At 41.2% G+C, this 22,546-nt stretch overlaps 1 protein-coding gene across 2 annotated transcripts; it reads right to left on the minus strand.

Annotated features, from left to right (window-relative positions):
- Positions 1–3,565: 3,565 nt before the first annotated feature.
- LOC110480474 (P2R1A-PPP2R2A-interacting phosphatase regulator 1) lies at positions 3,566–19,432 on the minus strand. 2 transcript variants are annotated; one of them, XM_021548416.3, is made up of 10 exons: positions 19,190–19,432; positions 15,811–15,889; positions 11,853–11,909; positions 9,762–9,805; positions 9,628–9,682; positions 9,110–9,202; positions 8,570–8,658; positions 7,876–7,937; positions 6,798–6,894; positions 3,566–5,668 (listed from the first exon to the last, which is right to left on the minus strand). In XM_021548416.3, exons 1-10 carry the CDS (start codon positions 19,303–19,305, stop codon positions 5,509–5,511), a joined length of 852 nt encoding a protein of 283 aa, XP_021404091.2. In that variant the 5' UTR covers positions 19,306–19,432; the 3' UTR covers positions 3,566–5,508. The 2 variants fall into 2 exon arrangements, with proteins under 2 accessions (XP_021404091.2, XP_021404093.2); XM_021548418.4 differs by having other exon boundaries at positions 7,876–7,940; positions 19,190–19,428.
- Positions 19,433–22,546: the final 3,114 nt, after the last annotated feature.

The raw sequence follows: 22,546 nt of genomic DNA on the forward strand, positions 1-22,546 counted from the left end.
GTTACTGCCCCACAGGAGCTGGTGAGGATCGGGAAACCATCGCCACGCGGTCAGCAGGAGCCATTTCCAGAGAGCGACCTCAGTGAAAGGAGCCTGGAGAACAAGTGCATCCTCCCAAAAGGAGAGCAGGAGGAATGAACACAGGCAGGCAGCATCTCAGTAAAGCCGAGTAAGGGGTTTACTCACTCACTTTTGGGTGTATCTTTGTCTTCTTTAGAAGCTCTCCACTGAATGCTAACGAGCTGTTTACTTTGGATAATGAACTGTAGCTAATGCACATCAGCTCTAGGAAATCTGCAAAACTGTATGACTACGCTGACGCTGACGATATATTGTGGAATTACATGCAGGCAAAGCGACCACACTGGTCTTCAAAACAGCAGAGACTGCAAAGAAATAATTTAAGCAAGAGCCACAACCACGATTACAGCTGTGGGTGTCTCCTCAGTGTGAGGAAAAAGGATGGTAAGGTATAGCTGAGTAACAGGCACCCTGTAATGGAACTTAAATCCATGTTTCCAGTTTAAAAAAAGAAAAAAAATACCCATAGAATTTTCAATAGCAAAATATGATTCACAGTAACAAAATTAGTGTTCTTCTCTAGAAAGAAGCACACTAAGTGGCTTGAGGTATGAACGTGAAGGCATTAGAGGAACATTTGCTTTAACAAACAAAAAATCACCATCAAGAGACAAAACTACAGTAGGCAGAAAACCCGTGCTCCATCAACATCACCACCCCATTAGCGCCTTTCCCTCAGGAATGTGCCAGGAATCTCCACAATCCAAACCGACTGCTGAAGTGAATGCACTTTAAATGAAAGGATGTTGATGTATTTTTAGCAGGAAGCTTCTTGCAGCAATTTCAGTGCGAGCTGTATTTAAACTGCCTTGAGAGACAACACAGCACCTGATTTCTGTGCCAACACAGCACCTGATTTCTGTACCACAGGACCTGATTTCTTTCTACCCGACGTGTGCTGTGCACATCATGGGTTTGATTTTTCTCCACACAAGGACAGAAAGTAACCAGGAGAATCACATTTCCAAACATGAGTCCCTGCAGCAAAACCTGCTTCTTCTTGAGAAGCTCTTCCTACCTGGGTTGACATCCAGCAAAATACTAACATTTTACATATAATTATTTGTCATGGAAGGAAGTCTTAAACTATCAAGCATTTTCTAAGGCTCTTAAGAAGCAAATAAAAGAACAAGAAACCAAACTAACAGAAGAATTCTAAATTTGATAAATGCCAGATTTGTCTGAGGAATCTTTGTGGCACTGGGGATGTCTCACCAGTTCCTTGAGAGACACAGGGGAGCCAGCACGAAGGGGTGTGGAGGCTGTGTTTGGTTTTGGTTTGAATGCACCCAACTCGTCCCCACTTCTGAAATTTCTGCTCCTGAGCCAGCTACTGAAAGTCAGACAAGGTTATTCTCCTTCAGCTCATTTTTTTCACCTCCTCTCTTGTGCTTCTACCACAAAACCCCAGTGGTGGAAGCAGTCTGGGTCTTTGGGATGCAGGGTGTCTGCCTCAAGTGCTCCATGCCAGAGGAAAAGAATCTCCTGAGCAAGGCCTGGGCTGGATGGAAACTGCTCTCAAGCTTATCAAACAAGGATGCTCCCATCAGATATGCAGAAATGGGAAGGCTCCACTGATACTGGAAAAACAATCAGTCCTAGAAAATTAACCCGAGGTGACAATTTTTACACCCAGATATTGAAAAGGATTCTTGCCAATCACTCCTCTCTGTGACAGTAAGGTTTTAATTACAGTGCTGTAGCTGTAAACATTCAGTTGCATGTACAAATATTTTAACTTGTTGCTTCCAGGAGAAGAGGGATCAACTTAAACTCCATCTGCCTTGTTAGTGATGAGAAAGGTTGCTTAAAACAGGATAGGAAGAGCTCATACAGTTTAATGCTCTATTTTAAGTAAATGAGTTACGACTCCAGCATATGCAAGAATACAACAGCATAAAGTGAACATTTCTGAAATGATGACTGCTAGGGGAGGCACAAGCTGTTCTCAAGCTCAGGGAGTGCTGGAGGTCCCTCCAGTCACTTCACCAGCAAATCATTGCACAATAGCAGGGCTGGACTCACAAACAGCACTGATACTGGAACCACAGCACACATTTATAAATGGAAATATCTCAGTCTCACCAGGCTTTGGAGACTTGTTTTGTTTCTATGGATTGGTGATAATTTACATTTAAGTTTTCTTAAAAAAGGATGAGAAGTAAGAATGTAGCATTAAGTTCTTACACTGATCTCAGGAGGACCTTGGGCAGTTGCTCAGTTGAGCCTTCAGGTCACCTGTCTCTCTGGCAACACACAGAAGATCCTGCAAGTCAATCTAGCTGAGGCAGAGGCTCATTTTTCCTGGCATTTGTACCTCTCTTCCAGAGGGAAGTATCTATCTCTCTGCTAAATGCAGCAACCACTGAAGGGTTCATTCCAAAAATACAGCCCCCTGAGCACTGGCACGGTTACCGACGTTCCCTCAGCAACTGTGTCACCCTGGAGAAGGTGGAAGGAAGGAAAACACAAAACATCATTTGTCAAGGAGGACACAGTGGCCCAAGATCTGATTTAACTGCCAGGAAATCCTGCAGGATACTTTTTGACCAAACCTAGCAAGTGCCAAACCCAAGTGTGATTTTTGGAAGGTGCCATTCATGGCAGAATCCCAGAGAGAAGCAGAGGCAATATTAGAAGTATGAGTTCCTAGACATGTACAGGGTTGATTATGTGCATTGTATAACATCCTGATTCCCTGTATCCAGATACATATTCTGGAGTATAATTGATTCCAGAATTTTTCATTTCAGTGGAAAAAACCCCTATATGTGTCACTGGACTCTAGGGAGTGAAACTGCAGCTTCTTGGTGACGTGGAGATAAAAAGCTGAGCTGCTTTCCCACAATTTCAATGGAGCTTCTGTTTTGCAAAAGCAAGGGAAGGAACAGATACAGATAAATAACTATTTCACTCCCTCCAACAGCATTAATTGATCCAGAAAGGTTGTGGACTGCCCATCTCTGGAACTGTTCAAGACCAGGTTGGATGGGGCTTGGAGCCACATGGGCTGGTGGAAGGTGTCCCTGCCATGGCAGGGGGTGGAACAAAATGTTTTTTAAGGTCCCTCCCAACCCAACCCGTTCCATAATTCTGTGATTAACTGCCCTATTAATGCAAACCACAAAGACTCCCCACTACTTCCCAAGAGTTAAGACCTTCAGTACTTCCCAGCAGCCAGCAGAAGCTTCTGTCTTCTTTATTTCACTACAACTTCCTCTAGGTATAAACTAAGGACACATGTAACTTGTATTCAAAAATGTTTGGGTTTATTCTTCTTTATTCCTAGAGTTGTCACAGACCTGCAAGACAGCATTGCACAAGGAAAACAAGGTAAATCTGCTGCAGATTTTAATACCTGCTTGCATGTTAACTAGACTGGGTGGAAGTAAATTACAATAGATATTCTGATTTTAAAAGAAAGCATTTAATCCCAGAAGGAAACAAGAATATGGTTATCTAAAAAAAGTGCAGAAACAGCAAAACACATTTATTTTTCCATTTATTGGCACTTATTTGAAAAATAGCATAAATATTAAACAGAAAAGAGACAAGTTGACCCACACTCAGCTATTAAACCCCCCTATACTGATGTGTCTTATAACAAAGAGTGGAAGAGACACCAGGAGGTTCCTTCTTAAGAAATAAGCAAGATTTAAAAAAAAAAAAAAAAAAAAGAGTCTTGCTGTCACTACAGAAAAGTGGTGGCACAGCAACTCTTTGGCACAAACCTGAAACTGCAAAGCCAAACTTTGCCTCAGCAGAGAGAGCAAACAGAGCCCAGCACTCCCGTGTGCCTCTGCTCGGGGACAAAGGGCAGCTGGACTCGGAGAGGGACTGCAACCAGCAGGGTGATTATTACAATAATTTAAGAGGAATGATACCAGAAGTAAACCATGTGGCATGTTAACTAGAACAGAGTCAGACTATTAAATACATTCTATTTTCTCTCTACAATAAGGACACACAGAAATGGGTCACTGGCCCTCAGGTCGCCAGGTCTTTGCACTCCAAGTCATCCCTTTCTCATTCTGATGGCTGCTGTCAATCAAAGCTTCATCCATTTGAATCTTTCACAGCAGAGTTCAGGGTAGGCTTTTCTCCTACTTAAGGAAGTTTCCATACTTTTCTCACTTTATGACACACTACAAAGATTTAGCGTTTAAAAATAAAACATTTTGCTTCCTTCTTAACCTCTCTGGAGAGAAGGTTTGAAACCACATAGCACAGATGCACAAACATGTACAAAGAGGGACTCAGCTGGGGGAGTTCAGCTGCACAACACCAGATGAGGGTGTCACTGCAAAATCCCAGACAGCTGTCCATAGGGGGGTCTGCAAATTCTTCCTCCTGGTTGGGGAATTTCAGAGTTGAGATCAGGATATCTCAACACACTGACTTTTCAAGCATCTTAGATTACCAGATTCCAGGCTTCCAATCAGCATCTGAAATTTTCAACAGCAGAAATGACTTTATGTCATTGTTTGAGGAAGCAACATCAGGAAATTAAATACAGATTAAATATGTTTGATAGCCTCAAGCTGTAAAAAGGCATTCAAGATTCCTCATCGTATCTGTCATATATGAAGACAAATACTGACTTAAAATAATGCATTTCTGAAGTACTAAATACTAAAATCTCAGGATTTAATGCATTGTTCCAAATATTGTCACTATTTTTCCCTATTAAAAAGACCTTTAACAGAGCATCTACCACTCCTATACATCATCTAAATGGGGAAGAAAAAGAAACAAATGCCAGATACAAAACCCCAGAAGAATGTTCCACACCTAATTTAGATTTAGTCACAACAGCAGTCATGATCATGAATAAAATTCAACATATAAATTTGACAATTCAGCAATTTGTTATTTTCTGACATCCACTGGAACACAGACTTGATTAAGAGCCAATCATAATAGAACACAATAATATTAATAGTAATAAATTTGCCCCCTGCAATATTCTCCCTTTCATAGAAGAAGAAAAAAAATATAAATATCTAGCACTCTGGGAATAGAAACAATTAGTCAGCTGCTTCATTGGTTTTAGGCTGAGGACAAATGTGAGTTATCTGCTCCTCCACAGGCAGGGAGGACACAGGCTGCTGGCAAGGCAAGTCTTCCACAAGCAGGACACATGTACAGTGTCTGTAATTCATGTCAAGGAGATCATATCCACTGCAAACCAGCAGCCTGACTGACGTGAGCACCCAACGTGTCTGCAGCCCAAATGCTTCTGTATTGTAGTAAATGTCATACAAATCACTAGAAAGGCGAATTCCTCCTCAAGGAACTATTCTGGAAGTTTTCTAGAAGCAATGGCATTGCTGGAAGTTCCTATGAGGAACAGAATGGGATACACACAACAGAAAGTCGGGGCGATATCCGCCTGTTTCCCAGTGTCCAGCAGCAGATTCATGCTCCTCAGTTCATTGGTAACTTGGCCATGAGATCCACTGGCAAGAATGGGGATCTGGAGTCAGAGAGAGACACTGGAGAGTCTGTGCTGGTGCCAGCTTCAGCTGGGGAGTCACAGGAGGAGCCTGCACTGCTCCTGTTGTCATCCAGGGCGTGTGAGGACAGACTGAAAACAGAGCGACACCAGGGCTGAGAAACGAGGCACTGGCTCAGGTAAGTGCCCAAAGCAGCCCAAAGCATCCCAACACCATTCTAAACACACATGTGCAGCTCTGAAGGAGCAGCAAGCCCTGTGATCTGAACTACCCCTGCAGCCACACACACAGTCACTTCCAGACCAACACAGGACACTCTGCCCATTTTCTCCTTTGCTCACCCAAAAATGGGGCACAGATCAGAAGTTCCAGACTGAACAATCACTCCAGCTTTATTCCATCCTCAAAGCCCTGGGCCAACACAACAGCCAGAGGCCTTTTTGCCAAGAGAGCCAATGATAAATTGTCCATCTTCCATTGTACTACGTATTTCACGGGACACAAATACATAACTACAGATGATCTGTCATCAGTGATAGCAGCAAAGTGATTTTTAAAAAAATTCCCATCTCCTACACCAAGAGGCAGCAATTGAACCCACACTGCTATCCCCACTGTAAACAGGGTGTGCCAAAAAGATACGTTTTTAAAGTATCTTTAAAACATATATTTTGCTATTGCTACTCAAGGCTTCTGCATGACTTCTACATCAGCTGAGAGGCAAAAAGACAGAAATACTGTGAACAACCCTTGACAGTTGTGTGGGCACACCCTACGTATGATTAACCTTTTAACTAAAACACTAGATCAAAATCCCTTGCTATTAGCAGTCACTACAATTTTTAACAAAGTACTTTTTATCTCTTCCCAGCTCCTCTGACCCTCCAGGGAGGGTAAGACAGACTCATGTTCCTCTGTGACTAAAAACAAGGGAAAAGAAGAAAAACTCAATTCACCCAAAAAGCATCAGCATTCACATTTGATTGCAATTTGAATCAGACTCCAAAAGCCATCCATGAGGTGTCTTTTCCTAAACATGTTCAACATCCCATGTTATCAGCCAGGCCTAGAAACTGCAGAATTGTAGGGAACATTGCTGCCTGTTTACTGTGATAATTTCAGTGCTGTAACATTATGAGGTATCTCTATTAAAACAAGACAAAAACAATCACAAAAAACTTCAAGCATTATCACTGCTAGAAAAAAAAAAAGGGATTTGTAATGCATCTGCTGAAGGGACAATAAACAGCACAGATTTACCATGCCCCAAGGTCCGCCTGATGTGCAGCCTCAGGGGTTAGCATGGTGGTGGATCCTTGGAATAATCTTTTTGGGTGATCTTCCATCTCTGTCACACCTTTGGGAAGAGATTTCAAGTGGTAAAATTTACAACTCATTTAAACTAAAGTCTACTTTCCATTTACTTCTACAGAGCAAACAGTATAGAGGTTCAAACTTACAATATTTCATATGTAGAACACAGAATTTAGATGCTGAAATTTTAAAGTCTATTTTCTGGAGCTACAAGCTTCAGTGCAGTTTAGTGATTAATTAACTAAGTCTTAGATATCAGATATTTATTCTTCAGTAGTGAAGAATAATCCTTTTGTTTCATTTTATCCAGCTATCAGTTCACTGACCAGCTCCACCAGAACAGAGAAGCTGAAAATAAGGAAAAGGAACAAGCTCCAGAATTATCACAAACTTTTCTACTGACTTTGATTTCCAAGCACTATGGAAGAGGAGAGGAAAGGCTAAGAAAGAACTCAGATGAAAGTGTTTTAAAAGTTGTCTCAGAGCCAGAGATGTTCTGTAACAAAGGTGAAGCTTGAAGATATAAAAATAGGTGCAATAAAATTTCCAGATGTTAAACTTGAATAAAAATGCAGAAAGACAGAGAAACATTTCCTAATAAAGCTGTAAGGTGGCTACCAGGCCTGTACATCAGCTTTGGGTTTTGAAGAGTTATTTTAAGTGTACAGTACCTATGTTCTTCAGTTAACCAGGACTTTTAAAGTTTTCTGTTTAAGCTGAATATACCAATAGTTGTATTTATTGTTTTGTTAGGCAGGTTACATCAGAGTTTTATCACATCTGTATGACCACAGCAATGGTGAGGAATTAGAACAAAACAATTATTAGCTTTATGGAATTAAAAGATTTATGGAATAGTAAAATCTAATTTAATGATTTATCTGTTTCATTATGTGTAATAACTTCAATTTCTAGTTACTTTTTGAAATATCAGCCAACTGGACAGAATTATGAAGAAAGCTATATGAATTATTATATAACTAAAAAGTTGGCCTATTGTATTTGCCAAACCCAAATACTGTACCTTTTCTTTTGATTGATCCAAGAACACTTGGTCGGATGCAGTTAATTGGGCTCTGGCTTCTCCTGCTAAAAGAAGACAAATGCTGCCCTGAGATCACCATTAAAAGAGAAAGTTTGAAAAAAGAATCAAAATATATTCAGAAAACAAACTACTGGAGGGAAACACTAAGAAAATAGGCATTAAAACAGCTTATCCAAAACAAGTCCTTTTTTTTCCCTCTGAAGATAGGCCAGGAAGGACAGAACTGAGCAGGAAATGTTTAATTACGTTATTTCACAAGTGGAGCAGTCTAAAAGCTCTCATCCAGGAACCGACTACATCTCAGTTGACAGGCTGAACTGTGAAGGCCTAGTAAAATTTAATTGTATGCCCACATCACTCAAAGGAGTAACAAACCCTAAATCTGTTTGTGTTTTCTTTCCCTCAAAATTAAATTACTAAAGATGTGAATGAGAGCAATATAGAGACTACACTGGGAAGACAGGTGCCACAACACAGCGCATTTCCCAATGCTATGACATGAGGATTTTGACAAATGTTTTACAGCACTATAAAATCTAAAGTCTACATGAGTATATGAAATTATGTTTGTGCTCAGAAATAAATTATGGATGCAACAAATTCTGATATTTCAAATGCCTACTATGAACAAGTCACATTAATTTTCTATCATTGATATGATCTAGTGACTTACCTTGAAAATCTCCTTGTGGGACTTGGGCTGGGACTTGGAGGCAGCCCACTGCTGCTCACCAGACTTTGCAGAGATGGTGAGAAGCATTGCTGAGAGGAAAAGAGTTAGTGTTATTATAAACACTGTATCACTCCCACGTGGTAACAATTGATGCTTAACTGCAGAGAAATAAACAACCCACTATGAAATTCAGCAACCAGTCATTGGCTATACTGAGACATCACTTCTTGCTACTAAGAAAAAAAAATTAAAATTGGACAGATTCCATTTTCATGCAGATTTATTTCACTGTACTCTGGTTAAACAGACTTGGTTTTTATTAACCACAGTGTAACAGCTGAACACTCCACAGAAATTCACATCCACAACATGAGCAGCTGGTATTTTCTGGTTTGGGGTTTAGGGGGTTTTGTTTACTCTCCAGTTTCTTGCATGCAGCTGAGGTAGAAAGGAGCAGGTGGCTTCATCTTTTGCTACTAATTTGGTTGAATTTATTTAGTTCTACTTAAGATAAAACCATTATTACCACATTTTGCTCACCTTCCCTATTCCTCGTGTAGGTGAAGGAGCTGGAGAAACTGGAACAAAGTCTACTTGCTTTGGTGATAGTGATTTTTCAAAATCATTGTCACTCTGTAAACAGTACACATAATTATCTTACAAGCAGGTACCTTAACAAGAAAAGGACTGATTGGTGTGAAATCCCAAAGTTATCCTCCATCATATCAACAATTATTAGTCAGCCATTTATGAGTTTATGCTTAACAAAAATAAAAAAGCCTTAAACATTACATGGAGAGTATCAGAACATGGAAGAAAATTTGAATAGGCAGACATCCATGCTATTTCCTTTTGACACAGCAGCCCAAGGAACCCACATGTACCTTGAACAGTTGATAATTCTATGCCTTGTTAGTGTGATAAATTGCTGATCAAAAGCAGTACTATACTAACAATTTAACTGTAGGTCAAATTATCAAAGGAAATGTTGACATGAGAGAGTCTCTAGTGTCCTGATACTGATGATAGAAACACAAATTAAAGCATGAATGCATTACCAGGCTCAAGCTCTCCTCCCATGAGTGGCTCATCTGCATTGCTACTTGCACTTCTCTATAAAGAAGAAAAGAAATGTATTGTCCCAGGCCCACAGACAGCTGCAGTGACTGTTCTGCTTTGCCTTAGTGCTTACCTTTCACGAACGGTTTCCCTGTTCAGCAAATTCATTCCTTCTTCCTAAAACATTAGCACATGAAGAAATAAGGTCAAAAAAAACCCACTTTGTACCAGCAAATCAGAAAAGCTGTGGTTTCACTTCACTTTGGCATGTGGAAAATTTAATTCAACTTGATTAAGCAACAACAACCTCAAGTTCTCATTCATGGACAAGAGTGAGAAGGAGAGGATGAGACAGAGATGTAGCAAGAGAGACCATCATGTGAGCTGGTTGTTTCCCAGGCAGCTTTATTTTCATTACTAACCAAGAAGTAGCTACAAAACTGAGTTATGATAGTATAAACCAGAAATTCTGCACATGCCAGAGCATCTTTATGCAGTCTTGAGTAGTTTCATTTTACAAAGGGGATGCTAGTACAGATAAACCTCAAAAACATGGATCAATTCTTACCTTACTCTATGGATTAGTGACTAACTAGACACTTGTCAACATCTCATTTGCAATACACTGCATTGCACACAATGAATTCAGGAGTTAATGAGGTTTTTTTCTTTAAAAACTCCATAAAATATTATTAAAGTGGATCAAATATATAAAATTAAACTAAACATTAATACTAAGTACAAACATGACTCAATCTCCTCTTAGGCAGACACCATTCCTTAAAATTATCTCAATGCTACCCAGTTTGTTCAGTGAATGAGTAGGTTCCCTAATTCAAGAGTAAAAGTTCAAGTAAACATCCTCACAATCCTTATCATAAGTAGGAAGTGTCTAACTTTTTCACCTGTGTGATAATTTGCCCAGATTTGAAAGAGATCAGAAGTGAATCACACAGGTTCTCAGTGAGTATACAGGACATGGAATTAATTCCAACTAGTGAATCTAATGCTCAAACACAAATTAGGAAATTACACTGCTTGCTTTAATAAATAGATGACACAAACATGAATGCAGAAGCATTTTCCAGAAGATTTAATTATCAAATTTTACTTCAGGTAATAGAGCAGAGCCACAACAGTTCATTCTTTTGCTCTCAGCATATTTCTCATTATATCTCCCTGCTCACTGCAGGAGGGTTGGACCAGATGACCTTTAAAGGTCTCTTACAACCCAAACTAATTTATAATTCTATGATATTTACATATTAATCCTAAGTGTTTTTATATTGGAAAAAGAGCTGTACAACAGACCTGAGTGCTTCAGAGTAGACTCAAGCCAGTAAATTATTTACATAATGAAAGCAACCAGTTATTTTCTTCAGGATTACTGTGCAACTACCTTAAATAACCGAGGTAGGAAGCAGAAGTGCCTTCCACCACTCAGGCACCATGCCTTTAAAATGCTGCCTGAAGCATTAAATTGTTTTCTTAACTTTTGACCCTGTAAAAATCAAGTCTATCCACTGAAAACTAGCCAGCTAAAAAAGAAAAATTCAAAAAAATGTAAGCATCTTCAAGCCAATTTTATAACCATTCTACTGTCAAAAAGTGGAGATATAAAATGAAGGAGACACAAGAGTTGGAGCTTGTTGATTTTAAGGCTGGAGTCTTCAGCCTGCGGTGTGCTGGCTGGGAGCAGAGCTATTTGAGCCTGCTCAGATATTCCCCACACCACCCCCTTCCCGAGTGTTTGCTCTGCTGCCCTTCCCCCTCCATTCCTGCTGTGACAGCACAAGTACAGGGATCTGGATAAGAAAATTATACAGATGAAAAATAGCCCAGCCAGAAGAGTACAGACTATTTTTCAGCCAGAGTGCTTCCTTATCCTGCTCATTTTCTGGCTGCACAAGAGTCTTGTGCCAACACAAGTTAAGGAACACTTTGTTATTGGCCCCGAATATTTATGCTGGCACTGCTGCCAAAAACTTGGTGAAACTTTACCCTAAGGGTTTACATTAAAGGTTTCCTTTCTAAAATGTCCATTTTAAGAATCCTCTCTCTGCTCAAATCTTCTCCTTGCAGTAATTTGCATTTTGCTTCATGAAACGTGGAACCGGACAGGCAGTTTGAAAATAAAATTACAGCCAGTTGAAGGACATTAAACATCAACTGCAAAACAACCCAGCCACCTATAAAAAACTCCTTTAGAAGAATCTGTGCTTACTTGTTTTATTTGATGAAGACGGCTGCTAGGAATACGGATAGGAGATGATGGCACAAACTGCAAAACAAAGACACATACAATTGAAAGTACAGCAGAAGGGAGGGAAAGGTGCCACAGAAATGTTAGTAAACTAGTACTGCCCCAAACTAAAAAGAACCTAATTTAGAAAAAAACCCATATCACTTATAACACTCTCACTGTATATATATAACCTACATTACTTACCTGCAAGAATGTTGCATTCTTGCATGTTAATATGTATTTCCACATTATACTGCTTTGCAAGCTCACAAATGCTAATTGGTATCAGCCTGGCTTCCATTCCATTTCCAGGCAACTAGAACTGACAGCTTTCCCCACAGAATGGAGCTGCTTTTCACTAGCACACTGTCACCCCTAGTATATATGTTGGCAGATATATTTTCCTTTATGTGACTCAGAATATTTATTTTCATTTAAGTGGTCCAGAAACTGCCACAATAGATCCATTAAAATACAAAGCCAAAACAACGAATTGTACAAAAAGGTTCCTGGATTGTTGTCTGTTTATAAGTGAGTATTTTGACAGGTGAAAAAAATCAGCTATTAGAAGGCTAACAAAGAGTTAAACACTTTCATTATGGTTTCTCAAGAGCTTCACCAATTTGGGTGAAATCAGAGAAGATGTCACTAAAAATGGTCTTCTGTTAATGTTGACAGTTTTGCATCAAGATCTCACTGGAATGCTATGATCTAAAACTGCACACACAAAACAGAGTAATTTAAAGTGATTATTTCTCAAAATATAATTTTCTTTCATAAATTTTCCATCCCTCACATTGTGAACCCTCAGTTTATTTGTATCATAGCCATTCAGGGAACAAAAATTCTAAACCAAAGCCTTGAACAGAGGTTTAACTTCTCTGTAAGATGATAATCCTTCCAAATGAGAAGGTGTCTTTTCAAAATGGATGTCTTCAGCAAGTAAGATTTGTGTTATTATAGGTGTTTTTATACCTCATTCAGTATAAGGCTTCATCTGCTTCACAAAATATTACTAGAGGTCTTCATCATGCTGAAGCTGGAGAACTAACAAACATTCAGTTAACTCTTACTACACCATATTCTAATCAGTGCCACGGAGAATACAAGGATTTTTCTGCCTGACAGGGTGAGTTAACACAGACTATTAATGCTTCATACATCCAGAACCCTCCTTCTAAAAAAACAAACATGAAGACATCACACCCTGCTTCTCACGAAAGAATTCAGCCTACCAGGCTCACACAGAGGATGACTAATATTTCTGCCAGAATTTAGTCATCGTAATATACAATACTAAAGTCTAACAGCTATAATATCTTGATTTGCTACCTTCAAGGTCCAGTTTAGGTCAGCTTCACTATTATACTGGGTTCCCAAAAATCCTGTGCATCTAATAAAAATTCCTCCAAGCTGCACCAGCCAATGCAGACCTTGAGTTGACCTTGATTCTCACACATAGAAAAGGATTTGGACAATAGTGCATTCCTGCCTATTCATTCTGTCATTCCACAGTAGAAATGCATTTGTTCCACTCATTATATTCTAATTTTATGACTGTGATCCACATACTTTAAGGTCTGACATTAATAGAATATGTAAAAAAAAAAAGAGTGGCTTGCAGTATAAAACAAAAAATATAAGAAGACAATTAAGTGTTCCTCTGCAGGGTCTGATGCACTAACACAGCTCTGAGGATCCTACATCTTGTTTCCAACAAGTCATCATCCTTGCTTTGTCAATGTGAAAAACTCACTTTTGCTCTGTTTGCATCCTTTGATTTAATTCTTGTGAAGAGAAACCTCTGTCACTTTCAAAGGATACTTGCTAAACTGAAATTAAAATTATGCTACTCAAATCCCCATTATTTTAAGAGTGCAAAAAGCTTAATAAAAACATTACAAACCATTATACTCTGACCTTCCCCCTTACCCCAATGTGTCAGATACTGTGCTCCAGTGCAGGTGAGGTTTTAGCAGTGCCAGGCTGGCAGGAGACACTGCCCAGGTGAGCAGGCACTGCCCCAGCGCCTCTGCCCTGCCCTGCAGTGCCCTCTGCCTCCTGCAGCACAGCCACTTGAACCCAGCAGGGAAACTACCAGGCTAAAAAAAAACTAGAAAAAATTTAACTTCTTTAACTGTTTCTGCTGAAATAGCACCTAAACATCTAACCACAGACTCAACTGCTCTCCTTAAACAACAAAACAAAAGTGCAAAACAAATCAAAAAAACACCAAAACATTTACTCATTGGTATCTCCTGGAAGAAAATAAACTGCAGATACTGCAGAGCCTGGTTAACCCTTCCTTGGCAATTAAATATAGTGTCAGAAAAATGCAGGTCAAGCCCCAGCCCAAATGGCACCACTGCCCTTGCAGTCATCATTATAAACCAGCTGAAGTCTGAGATTGGAGAAGCTACTGCAAAAACAGATTGTGGAATTCAGCTGAGCAACTGGGACACACTGAAGATGGAGTTGATGGGGATGACCTCCAGTTACCAGAGATTTTAGCAACTCCTGTTGTTCCCCTGATGGGAGCACCACACAGATTAGACAAACACTAATCAACTTTTTTTTCCACAGTTTAACAAAACATAAAATTTAAGCTGTACTTGCAATACTTGTAATAAAGAAAGTTTAGGTGCTTATTGAATCTTTTAACCCTCTTACAGTTTACACTACAGTAAAACTTGGATTAGTTTTCTTGAATACAAAGAAGTAGGTTCTGAAATACACTTTATCACCTTCTTATGTAAAATTTAATTTACAAAAGTAGATGTGATCTAACTCCTTAGAATGTCTCTAACATCATAAAACTAAATGTAATTCTTTGCTCTAGGAAGAACACCAGGGAAGGTTGCTTCGGGTACTTGATGTTGAATGTTTAATTCTATCACAAAATCATTTATCCGTGGATGATCCTGTCTGAAGACCACAGAAGGATGAGAATCTCTAAGATCCTTTCCAGTTCTATCCTCCCTGCCACACTCAACAGAACCATAACCCAGATCATAACTCAAAGGAGCATTTCAAAGCAGACAAGGCACTGATCTAGCAGTCAGTGGGGAACTTGATTTTCAGTGTAAGTAAAATTTCATGTATTTTGTCAGCATGTGGTCACCTGGGAGTGAAGAAGAACGACACTTTTTAACAACATTATATGAGGGGAAGGGTTAGGAACATCATCCCATGAAGATGGAAGCAGTGGTTAAGTCCAGGAGACTGCAACATTTGTGGGGGCAAGCAGAAGAGCAGCCCATCAGTGAATTAGCTCTGGCTTCCCAGCAAGTTCTGGGCAAGGCATCCTGAATTAGCATCTTTTTAGCCCAACAACTCAGGATCTTCAGGAGTAAACATAATAAACTGAGCTTTCACCTTTGTTTTTTTTTCTCCTCTTGCCTGACCACAAGCTCAAACAGATTTACACTAAGCTGCTGCCCTAAAAATATGAAGAAAGAGACTTGATTAAGAAATCTTGAACATGACACTTTCTTTCCGTTTTTTCATCCCAGCAGGAGAAAGGCTTTTCCACCTATCTTTTCTTTATATAACTATTCTGGTTTTGTTACAGGTGCAACCTTGCTGAAGTATTTGTCTGACCTTTTTTCCTTAAGCATCAGAAATCACTTAAGATATTGATTACTGTTAACAGTACAGTTGTATAATTAGTTTTCTTAGCAAACTACCTTCCTTACTCTACCTTGGAACATCTATTTTACAAGCAAAGTTATGATCATAAAGAAATACAGGCATTCTCCAAGCCAGATGATCTATAAGTAACATTTCATTATAGCTACAGCATATTAATGTCACAGTTTAGAGCCTTCTTTCTGAAAGCAATGTGGTGATAGTTTCACAGACTGCAATCTAATTTTGTTTATTCCTGTTTGCACACTTCTGCCTGGCACCTGTGGGGTTGGTGTAGGAGTTTCCTTACCAGGCTGTGCCGATTCATGACCGTGGTGCTGTTCCTGCGGGTGCGCAGGACGCTGGCCTGGAACACCTGGGAGTTATCGCTGCGGAAAGAAACACTCGTCAAATGCAAAAGCCATTTCCTTCCCAGCAAAAAGCACCTCTCCACATCAGCTCAGCTCCAAATGCTGTGACAGCTCTCCTGTCGAGACAAAGCACTCCAGAGACAGGTAGGCAAGAAATCTTTTAGCTTGTTGGCAGAGAGTGCAAATCAACTCGTTCATCCTCCAATTCCCAGCTACTTCAATTAATGATTTCAATTAATCATTTTGTGTCTTCAGAATAATTGAAGAATTGCTTAGACTGTGGGGATTTATTATGTTTGGAATGGCTGCTGCTTGTATATTGCTTCAAATGTCATTCAACAGAACAAATGTATAAATGGCTTGTAAGCAGTAACTAAAACAAGCTTCGATCCCACAGCTAAAACATAATTTAAAAATACAGAATCTTGATAAATCTTATCACTACAAACATTTAATATCTTCTGAACATTTTTCCAGCAAAAGTTAAATGAAACTTACAGTAAGCCCAGTTTTTAAGGCCGCCCAGTACTGTATCCATTGAACTGATATAGGATTATTTATCTGACATAAAATGAACTTCTTTCTCAAGGTAATTTTAGTTCTATTGATTCTTAAAGCAAGTTTTACTGGTCATGTCATCATCAATGTCATCAACAGCCAATGATCAGCACTTAATGAATGCAACTGCAGAAATAAACTAAATTTTATGGTCACTAGAAAAAAAATGTTGACCCACAACCCTACAATCCCCATGCCCAAAAAATCAAAGTGGAATTGTAAAGGTGAACAAATCCAAATGTAAGACTGTAATAACATTCCAATTACAAGAATTCACATTATATCGTCTTGTTTCAGCTGCTACCTTGGGATGAACAAAAGCCCCTGGCAAATACAATTTATTTAAAACTAACCTGACCAACAGCACTACCTTGCTGTAAGGAATGATAACCCTACTGCACTTTCATGACACACCATTGTCAGAATTCTCTAGTTTAAAACACACCAATTAGACACATAAGTTTTAGACAGCTTTTATGTAGCTGTAAATAAAAAACAAATAAAACTTATACTGTGAAATAAAAGCCAAGAGTAATTGGCATAAGCACTGTACTTTCTGCCAAGAAAAATGCATAGACTCTCCTTCTCCGAAATGTCAAGTACATAGAGCCAGACATCATTTACAATTTTCCAAGAAGTTTCACTCAGCTCACACCCACGAAAGATCAAACAGCTTCTATTTGACTGAGGTGGAAGAGGAAAAATTGAAGGGATCCATGACATGATGTTTAGAGATGAGTTTTGGCTGAGGCCACCAGTCACAATTCTTTTCAGTGTAAATGTACTGGTTGGCATGCAAACACAAGACAAACAGCACATTCTGAAATCCAGGGTCTGAGTCAAGAAAACAGGTTGGAACAATCCTGTCCCACATCACCACAGCCTAAGTCAAATAGTCAGTGCTAACTAGCAGAGAGGAAGAGAAAAAAGACCTACAAATAATCCAATCTTTAATCTCCCTTGCAAAAACACCAGAACTGGTCAAATCTCAGATTCACTTTTCACAGAAAACTACAGTTGCCATGAAAAATCAATTTTATTTGGCACAAAAACAAGAGTAAAAAGTTCTGTGAAATGTAACTTTTGTCATCTAAAGTATTCCAATTATAATTTTTCTCTGGATCTATGGCAACTCATTTTCCAAGTTCCTAACTAAAAAATTAAGAAGTCAAAACAGGAGGCAGAGGAGAAAAAGCAAGCTGTGTAAGAGCAAGAGCTTTTGTTTCAGTTTACCCAACAAAGCCATTCTGGGAAAAACTGAAGTTTCTTGCCAAGAGTTGCAATCTTACAAAAACAGTATTCTGGTGGAAAATTCCAAACTAACAGGCAAACCACTGCAACCACCTCAGATTAGTTCAGTGGCATTTCAGTTTTATTTGTATGAACACCTAACCCATAGTGTAGTGTATGCACAGTGTCAATCAAGGCAAGAGCTCAAGCTTACTCTTCTAACTGCCCAAACCCTAAACTAATGTGGTGGTTTTGCAAAACCACCACAACTAAATAATTTGTTCAGGGTTTTTTTTAAAGAGTCAAGGGTCTTACAGTTTCCAATTTACAAAGGGTTGAGATTATAAAAACATCTTGTCTCAGTTACACAATTAGTTTACCTGCTCAGAAACCTCCCAGGGGAGAGCTGCCATACACAGCTCTTCCATACTGCATCAAAATGTGAAATGGGGGTGGTTTCATTGTGATTATGTAAAAGAATCAAAATTTTATTCACTTAACATTAAGGCAAACATTAAGGCAAGAAGTAGTATTTTGTCTGAACTGTCAGGCACTGTTAACCATTTTGGTAAAAGAGGTATGTGAGATTTGTTAATCTCTTGATATCCAGTTCCTTACAGAAATAGAAATTAAAAAAAATCAATCCACCAGGAAGTACTTATCATTTAATATACTACAGTTTATGAAACTTATTGTCAATATGCTCTGTCAATGCAGACACACCACTAACAGCAGCAGCACATGGACCACCTTACAGTTGGATGGAAGCCACACCATGTAGCAGATGAGGCATCTCCCAACTTCCCAACAGCCCAGAGGAGACAAGAAACAGCCCTTTGGGTTATAAACTTACCCAAACAAAACTGTACAATAAACCCTGCCTGTCTGAAAGCTTTTACCTGCCCTTGCCTGCCACTTTCTGTCCTGTTGGCTGAAGAGAGCCAGACCTGGCAAACACCCAACCCTCCTGAAAGCAGACCTGCCACAGGCTGGTGGCAACATCCAAGCACAACTGTCCACACAGCACACTGTATTTCTCCCAGTAATGCATACTACAGAAATTAGTAACACCAGCAAAATTCCTGCCCACCTGACACGCTGTTTTGTTTTACACTAAATGTAAAACTTACGTCACGGTCCTGTTAAATGACCTTCCTGACCAAATTTGCCTGATTGCTCCGAAAGCATTTACTGTTGTAACCACAGACAGAGCAGTGATTTATTTTGTTCTGACTTGATCCATTACAGAAATCATCGCGACTGTTAATCGATGTACAAGAACAGCCACAACTCTGACGATGCGGACGGTGCTTCTCTGCAACACACAGCAGACCGTGGTGAAAACAAAGCGCTCCAGTAAAACCAGAGCCCGTCTTCCCGGGCTCCCTCACACCCCTCCATACGTTGGTATGTTCCCTAAATCCCTCCCAGCCTGGGACAGCGCTCAGGAGCCCACTTTTCCCCGGAGAGGAAGAGTGCATCCCCCCGGAGCATCCCCGGACCGGGCCGGGAGCCCCCCGGGCCCCTCACCTGAGCCCGTGGATGAGCGGGGCGCTGTTCGACCGCCTCAGGCCGCCGCTGTCGCCCGGGGCCGCGGCGCTCCCCGGCGGCAGCTCCAGGTCCAGCTCCATCTTCTCCTGAGCCATCGCGGCGGCTCCGGCTCCTCCGCCCCGCCCATCCGCGGCCTCAGGCCGCCGCTGCCGCCCCGGCCCTGCCGAGCCCGCGGGCGGGGGGGCTGCCGCAGCAGCCGAGCCGCATCCCGGGGGCGGCCGGTGCCCGCTGCTCCCGCTGCTCCCGCTGCTCCCGCAGCCCCGCGGGCCCGGGCCGCTCTCCCCGCCCGGCCCCAGCGCAGGCGGGCCCGGCCGCAGGGCGCAGGCGCGGCGCCGGGGCCGCGGGGGCGCCGGGGCCGCGGGGGCGCCGGGGCCGCGGGGGCGCCGGGGCCGCGGGGGCGCCGGGGCCGCGGGGGCGCCGGGGCCGCGGGGGCGCCGGGGCCGCGGGGGCGCCGGGGCCGCGGGGGCGCCGGGGCCGCGGGGGCGCCGGGGCCGCGCTCCCCGTGCGGAGCTGCCCGGCCTGGAGCTGGCCGCCACACGGGAAAATACCGCCTCCGAGTTCGTGCCGAGCGCTTGTCCCCGCAGAAGTACCAGCGGGTGGTTCTGTGCAGGTCCAGGCAGCTCCAGGAATAAAGAATAAAACCAAACGTTTTCAGTATGCTGTAATATGTGGCCCTAGTTTATAGATGGAGGAGGTTGTGGTGAAGTAGGTTGGAAGGCCAGTGCCACACTGGCTGGTGGACTGTGCTGAGGTTCCTAACTCTTGGGAAGAACTGGGGAATCTGATTTGCCTTAACAGGGCATTAACCATGCAATCACGGAATGGTTTGGATTGGAAGGGACCTTAAAATCAGTTTCGATCCATCCCCCTGACATGGGAAGGGGCGTCTTCCACTATTCCAGGTTGCTCCAGCCCATTCCAACCCATCCTTGGACACTCCCAGGGATGGGCCAGCCACAGCTTCTCTGGGCACCCTGTGCCTGCTCCTCACCACCCTCACAGGGGAGAACTTCCTCCTAATATCCAATCTAAACCCTCTCACCTCTCATTTGAAGCATGTCCTGTCAATCCAGGCCCTTGTAAATAATCTCTCTCCATCTTTCTTGTAAATTTCCTTCAGGTACCAGAAGGCCACAATTAGGTCACTCCGAAGCTTCTCCAGTTTGAACAATCCCAATCGTCTCAGCCTTTCCTCATAAGAGAGGTGCTCCATCTCTTCATCTCTTTATAGTGAGAGTCTCAGGCAGTCTTTAGGAACAGAAATAGCCAGAGAAAGAGGGTAGATTATAGAAGGCTAAAACATTTTTTCACGGGCTCCATACTTACTAATTTATCTAAGGCTGATGGCATTTTGTGACTGTGACTGTGTTTATTTCACCCACAGAGGTATTTTCCTGACACTATTAAATACCCCCCACATCATCACTCACTTCATGCCCACCAGTCACTCTGTATCACTGTACTCGCATATCTCATACTTTCAGTCTCTGTTGCCCCACTGTGATTATCCATCCTTGCCCCTCCCAAGGCTCTGTTTAACATGTTCTCTCCTTTCTTAACCCCTCTTGCCATGGTGCTGTTTATTATCTAACTCAACAACTCGTGATTTCCTCATTTCCATAGTTCTGTTCCACAGCACAACTTCGCCATTGCCTCGTTGCCCTCCTCAGCCCTTTGAGGGTCACCCTGACAGTCTCCACTTTCCTTTGGACGTATATTCCTATTAAAGTTCAATAAAGTTCAGTTTGGCTACCAGTTTGGCTACAGTAAATCCTGGTCAGACAGCAGGATGATGTGCCTGGCACTGGAAAATTTGAGAACATGGAGCAGATGTTTTTGAGCTCTCAGCTACATTTTGGATATTGTTGACTTTTTCCTTAACAGTATCTTTGTACATGGCATTCGAAGCTGTTTGCTGCCCTTAGTGGCAAGGACATAATATAATAACTCCACAATAAAAATAAATAGCAAAATCCACATAGTTTAGTGCTGTAGTCAGATCCTGCAGGTGGCTTTTGTATTAAAAGAACCAGCATAGTTGTGAGTAGATTTCCATTCAGAGCTAGAAGTTTTGCTAGGAACTTTCACCTGAATTGCCTTTTAGGCAATTCTAGCCATGGGAAATGAAGGTATGGAAGCTGTTCCAAGCTGTGAAATGCTTGTGCTGAAGCACCAGACAAGGATTTTGGTGCAGGTTCTGTAAAAGTGTCGCACTGGTTTTAGAGAATGGCGGCAGCAAAAGGTGGTTAACAGTATTTTCCTTTCACAGCTGCAGATCCTAATTTTTCCAGTGAATCATACTGGTCATAATTATTAGAAATTAATCAAAATTATTTAGATATTTCATTCTCCATCTTTGCAGGAGATGGCAATTCTGTATTACCTCACAGGAGGGTGTCATTACCAGCGGTGATAGGCCGTAGTGTAAGGGGCACAGGACTGTGAAGGGTATTTCTCCTCTGCAATAATACAAGATAAGGATTTTTTTTCTCTGGGTTTTTCAATATATAGACATATCAAAAAATCTCACAAATATTTTAAATGTAATCTTATGGGTCTTTTAACTCAACTCCATTCATCATTGTGCATGTCAGCACAAAGCTCTTCATTAATAGTATAATTTCAGTGAAAGAAATGTAAGCATCAAAAACAGTTAATGAGACACAGAGTCCCCAAACATATTAAAATTGAATATGCTCAAGTCGGTCTTGATTAACAAAAAATGCAAGGAGGTACCATAATAAATATTAAGGTACAGAAACAAGAGTTCTAATCAGTTATATAGAAGCATCTACCCTCAATCATTTTAAAGTAAGAGAATAATTAATCTAGCCATGTTGCCAACTGAGGTAGTTGAAATATTGAAAAACACTACATTTTTTATCTTAACGGTTTCAACACCTGGCTCTCTGGCAAAAGAACTGTTTTATCCCAGGAGAAAATGAGGACCTTTTACAATTTGGTGCTGGGAAAGACCCTGAAGCCTCTCTGCACATAAGAGACAAGTATGCTTTCTGCAACTGTTGTTGCAGAAAAATACTGTAAAGTAAGCACAAACTTTGATGCTTTGATCACTTAGAGTGGGTTTGCCCAAGTCAGTCCCAAACCTGAATACTGTCAAGAACTAGGATCACGTCTCATAACGAGTTTTACACCAGATTTCTGAAAGCTGAGCATACCCTCATTGCAATCAAAGCCCCGGTACGTGCTACAGCAGCTAGGGAAAGCTGGAGAGAACACTGGGAAAGCCTGCGGGACTTAGATCGGAGTGCGCCTAACCTTGAAGAAAGCTGTAAAATCTTTTTCCCACTAAAACGGGGAAAAGGCGCCCGGTTT

The sequence above is a fragment of the Lonchura striata genome, chromosome 4A, assembly GCF_050655825.1.
Source record: "Lonchura striata isolate lonStrDom1 chromosome 4A, ASM5065582v1, whole genome shotgun sequence".
In the NCBI taxonomy this organism is placed as follows: domain Eukaryota; kingdom Metazoa; phylum Chordata; class Aves; order Passeriformes; family Estrildidae; genus Lonchura; species Lonchura striata.